At 32.5% G+C, this 6,000-nt stretch overlaps 1 protein-coding gene across 3 annotated transcripts in view; it reads right to left on the bottom strand.

Moving 5' to 3' along the window:
* Positions 1-370: 370 nt before the first annotated feature.
* The window catches only part of LOC145680865 (methyl farnesoate epoxidase-like), a 132,725-nt gene continuing 127,095 nt past the window's right edge, over positions 371-6,000 (bottom strand). For all 3 annotated transcript variants that reach the window (XM_081751999.1, XM_081752000.1, XM_081751998.1), the window contains exon 9: positions 371-861. In XM_081751999.1, the coding sequence (XP_081608125.1) occupies positions 668-861 (194 nt within the window). In that variant the 3' untranslated portion in view covers positions 371-667. The remainder of the gene's footprint in view (positions 862-6,000) is intronic.

Below are 6,000 nucleotides of genomic sequence, written 5' to 3'. Positions count from 1 at the left end.
CTTCTTAAGGATTCATGTTATCCTCTTAACATCTATACAATCGACTACTTGTTTGGAATCCAGCATGCACATCTGACATCTATCACTCCTACTAGTCCCTCAATCTTGAAAACATGTAAAGTCTTATTTTAACAGCATTATGAGATATACTTAATTTTGTAATTATCAATTTGCTTGTATTGTTTATCTATTTTTTTGACAGTTATATTGTTTTAAAATTGATACCACTTCTGTGTCACTCTGTGTAACACTAGCATCTATATCATAAACTGAACAATAACATTGCAAATGTATTACATATTTGGAATTTGTAAGCACTATATGTGAAAAATAAAATTACCATGGCATCAAAGTCAATAAACATTCCATATTTTCTTAAAATCTAAAATTTATTTCTTTACACGTTAACATGTCTTAGAAAAGTATGCCTTGCTTCCATGTATACAATATGATTTAAGAATAAATCTACATCATTTGTTCGTTACAACACTTTGTTAATGTAATATAACGAATAGTGTCGACATAAAACAAATCTACGCACTATTGTTTTACGTGTGATAAAATCATATTATACTGTATTTGCGTCGTAAGGAGCGAGATCTCCAGAAAATGTAAGTTTCTTTTATTGTTCCATACTTGATAAAATTCAACTTATAGTAAGTATTCTTCATATGACCTGTTTCCTTTCTATGATCTTAGCTCTGAATGGTTTTGATAGTGATATAAATCCAAAGTGATCTGCCTCCTTCTCAGGGAGAGGATCACCTTCAGGTACTTCGAACGTAAAGTTCTGTAGCAGTGCTGCCAAAAAGTAGAACTGTGTATGTCTAGTGTAAGTTTCTCCTATGCAAAGACGTTTTCCTGTCAAAAAACAAAGATATATATCATTAATTTAATTGTTTTGATTTAAAACATAGCCACAAATGTATTCAGAAAACTAAACTAACCTTTCTTTCAGAGTTGGAAGGGAATAAAATAAATTACTATCTCTTTTCTATAGAAAGCAATGAAGTAAAACAATCACCTTAAGAATAGAATACCTTAAATAATTAAGATTTTCTCTAGATTAGGTACTTTTATTATAAACATCTTAGCTTACTGTTTCTTTATAAAGTAGTGGTCTGGAAATAGTATCTGGTTTCTAACTGGAAGAAGGTGCTAAGAAGGTTGATGGTGCTAGAGAAAATTAAGAAGCAAGAAAAATATGTTTTATGGATCTCACGTGATAAATCAATCCGAAGATCGAATCCCCAGAGTGTGACTACTGATAAAGACCCAAAAGAATTTCAGAAAAAAAAAAATGAGGAGTCTATAGAAAGTAATGGCGTTTCAAATCAAGGGCGAAAGTAGTCTCACGATAGAACACTTCAGTGTTTCTGTGGAGATTAGAACTACGAGTATTAAAATTAAAAATAGTCTTGGCCAACTCGTAAGATAAAATTTATAAATAACTGAAATACGAACAACAAAATGAAGTGACGATGATATATCTTTATTATAATATACCACGCAGCACAATAAAGTGAAGTTTGTTTTCAATAATTTATATGAAAAAATAGAATCAAAGTAGGTAATTACAGCAGAGTGTTTAGAAAATAATACATTCATATCCAATATTCATGAAGAAGCTTGCACGATGTAAGTTTCGATAACGAAGTAGGATTGATAGCTTCACCATTCAAGAATATAACAATCATATTTACGCATCTCCAGCTTAAAGATATCATGTCCTTACATTCGATTATTATTATTATTATTATTATTATTATTATTAGCAAGCAGGGTTGGAAAAATAGTTTATTTTTGAAAAAGAACAAAACATGTGTTTAAAACATGAAAAAGGTGTTTAAAATGTTTTAAACATGTTTTAAAACACACACGAAAAAAAAGCATGTTTTAAACGTTTTGAATAGTTTAAAACATGATTTTAAACATTTATTTCAAAATCGGGTAATAACTTCTTTGTTAAGATTTCTTGCTCTTTACTAGCAATCAGTGATGTTATTCTAATTCTATAACAACCGGTTCTGTATATATGCATACATATCATTATATATATGGAGAGAGAGAGAAAGAGGGAGAGAGAGAGAAAGTAGATGGATAGGTAGGTAAATAGATATAACTCTCTTAGGAAACAAACCGTACAAGGTAGACAAAAGCAGTTTTTTACTGGATACCACAAGTGACAAGAAGCGACCTACACAGCATTCTAATACACGATGGTGTGACAAAATTAGGTACTACTGCAAATATCTAGGAAACAAATTACCTAACATAGATGGTTGTCAAAAAGTATTGGAAAGACCTTAATCCAGCAATGGATCGGCAAGTGTTGATAATATGTATGCGTTTCAAATATACGTAGACGTAATCACCCTCATCACTACACTCATGTGATCCCAGTTTTCATTCTTGATATCTAAGCATTTGAGATTAAGAAATATGTCGCTTATACTTTGTTTCTCGAAACAAAGATAGCTAAACTAAAATTTACTGTTCCTGAATATAACTGGGTAAAATTTACTGTTATGTCTGGTTATAACAAACGGTTCTGCGAACTCGGAATATTTAACAACCGGTTCTAGCGAATCTATCGGAACCGCCTGAATAGCACAACTGCTTGTAACCGACCTTTCCATTTCTTTTATCCCGGTTAAGACTACAATGTGCTGGGTACAGAATATCTCAGTTTAGATTAGTAATTCTCAACTTTTTTCATATCACGACCCCCTTTTATTATACCCTCTTGCCAGTAAAACTCATAAGTAGTTTCTTGGTTGTAATAAGTTTTTTAGGTAGATTTTAAAATCTACCTACTATGGAGATTTCACACAATCTATCAATATACATGATGAAATAAAAGTCCTCACCACCCTTGTGTATTGAGAATGGGTTGAGGGAGAATAACGAAACTTGAAAGTGGTCTGACAAATTAGATGGTGCTATAAAGCATCATGGCGGCCATCTTTGATTGCAATTCGAAATTTTAAATACAAAGGGAGCCATTTTACATTTTTTACATTTTACATTTTGTACATTGGTTAGAATTTTACCAGAAATACGCTTCTGCGGTTATTTTAGCCCTAAGTCAAGTCATTTCAAAGTTACTGTTTCTGAAAGTTTCCTAGTTATGTCCTTAGGTGCTAAACTCACGTATCGTGAGGCGGGTGAGATTTTAGTTGCAAAATTTGATTACTATTTCAGAACACATATGGTAATAAAATTATTTTAAAATAATAAATTTTCGAAAAGTACTACTTGGAGCACACTTCACGTTGTGTTAACTTTAGAATATTTTCTGCAAGCCTATGTAATTGGTTCCTTTTTTTCAAGCAATAATTTATTGAAGAAAAGTAGAATAATGTTTGGGGCGTTCAGAGCACAATGGATCTAAGTCCATTTTCAATAAGGTTCAGTTTTACTCAGGAAATGAATTCTATTTCAAAACGTAATATCTTCGCAGTCAAGAGTCCTAAATAAATGTAACTAAAACCACGTAAAATGGAGTAGGATAGTTTCATGTGACAGCCGCTAGACAGGGGCATCAGTGGGGCAAGAGGCAACCGCCCCAACCCCACCCTGAATCTCAGATTTTGGGGACAGTAAGTTAGTTTTAGAAACCTTTTGATACGCAAAGTCTAACAGAACAAGTTTGAGGTCCTTACTAGGGTTACCAACCGTCCCGATTCTGTCGGGACTATACCGATTTCTGACTTATTTGGTCCGCATCCCGACCGAACATTCATCGGGACGCATCTTGTCTCGTTTTGTTGATTTTCAAAGTTAATTAATGTTTTACTGGGGCATTTTTACGAAGAAATAACATTCTTTTACATGTAGTTTTATGTGCAGAATCACTTGTAACAAATGTGTGTTTTGATTTGAGTAAAAAAATAGCAACTCATCTTTAATTTATAGTTATTCCCTAATTGTTTTGAGTTGATAATCCAGCCGATTATGATGATAGCATATTCCATGCAACACTAAAAATATTGTTTTTTGCAAACCTCTTTTAAACGTTGTTTATGTTAAGTAAATCACAATTACTTTGATTAGAATTTTTTTGCATGATAATAGCCAAAGAATAAGACTTAATTTCAGTAATACTTTTTGTCAGTAATTCCTTAACAATGTTTGCACTCATTTGTGATTAAAAAAATCTATACAGTTTTCCCTAAACTTTGTTTATATTAAATAAATTACAGTTGGTTTGGTTTGAATTTGTTGCATATATTGCCTATACTTAGTGATGAGCAGTGGGTGGGAAAATAAAACAATAAGGTGCCGCATTCATTCAGGTTCGTGTTATTCAGCTGATTATTTACATTGTTTTCAACGCCTCGACATATGTGTAGTTTTTTCGGGCGGAGCAGGTTTCAACACCGATTGTTCCGTCCCGACTTTTTCTTAAGAGAAGTTAGCAATCCTGGTCTTTACACCGAATAAATACGGAGGAAATATAGATTATCAAGACTGGAACGTTGCTTAGGCCCAATTTCCAGAATTTTAAGCAGGCCCAAAACTCGAAAGTAGATCCACCTTTGAAACCCTAGGCCAAAAAATAAACAAAGAGGGCAATTTAGGCCTATAGTTCCTTACAGTCAATAGAAATGGTGATCAAAGTCCGTATTTATTCGGTATAACGACTTCAAATTTTTTCTGTGGATTTTGTTCAGCAAAGGGTTTCTAAATCTGCATTACTGCTCCCAACATCTGAAATCGAGGCTAGTGGGCGGATGACCTCTAAACGGATGCCCCTCTCTAGCGGCAATCATATAAAACTCTAGATTGTCATGTAGTTTCTCTTTCATTCATTTCGGATTCTTTCTTTCTCTAAAGATGTATATATGGAGACTGAGAACAAACACTGTATCAACAAATGCCTGCGATATTTCAGAAGTACAATTTAGCAAAGAACCCTTTGTTTGTTTTCTGAATACAACACAAATACTTGTTTCCATGATAATTCTTTTATTTATTTTTTAATATCAGTTCTATAAGAAGTCCAACCTTCGACTACGACACTTTCTCGCAAGTTAACTCATAAGCATTTAAACAGTACAATAAACGTTAAAAACAAGGGGAAAAAAGAGACAAAAGAAATCGTAGATCACCAGATTGACCTGCTGCAGCCACGAGAAATCAAAACATTCAGATCGGAAGAAAATAGTCTTTTGAATGAGAAACACTTTTTTGACTATTTTCTTTCTCTGGCAGATTTTTTTTTTTTTTTTACAAAAATGAAATAAAATAAAAATAAGTATACGTTTAAAACAAGTCTTAAAAAATACACGTGTTTAAAACAGAATATTTAAAATGTATATGAAATTTGTTTAAAACAAAATCAATTGTTTAAAACAAGTTTTAATCATTTGTTTTAAACAAAACAACCCTGTTGACAAGCACAACATACTTTCTGGCTCCAGAACAGTTGTCGACTTTATCGGAAATTACGTGTCAGAATTTACACTTAATTATGTCCTTATGTTAAGCTTCAGTGATCTATCAACTGATACATTTTTATCGTTCGACAATGTTTTAGTAAAAAATAAATTAAATTTATTAATTAATCGTAATTCTTTTGTACAGTATATCTCATTAACGACATTTCGTAGATGCTGTTATCCTGCTAGTGTCATAATAAAGAGTTTTATGAGGGTAGACTTGAATATCAATCTCACCTTATTAAACCCAAAGTGTTGAATTGACAGAGAGAATTTCTACTGTGAAGTAATGAAAATTTTAACCACATAAGGGAAATGTATGTTGGCATCAGAGATATGGGAGTTCAGATTTCAAGTTTTTCCATTGGCGGTTGTTATTGTCTTACACATAGCTCCCCCTTTTCAACATCCGGTTACGGTTATGTGAACAGACTTTCTGGGAGATGGCTGAGATTCAGCTCAAATGTAGAAGAGACTATGTAGATTCTATATTTTAAAAGCAAAGTATATTAAAATGAATGGAACATAGTCTAAAAGCATGAAACATTAACACTAA

The sequence above is a fragment of the Thermobia domestica genome, chromosome 3 (genome assembly GCF_964235325.1).
Source record: "Thermobia domestica chromosome 3, izTheDome1.hap1.1, whole genome shotgun sequence".
Classification (NCBI taxonomy): Eukaryota; Metazoa; Arthropoda; class Insecta; order Zygentoma; family Lepismatidae; genus Thermobia; species Thermobia domestica.
This window is presented reverse-complemented; position numbering and strand designations above follow the sequence as displayed.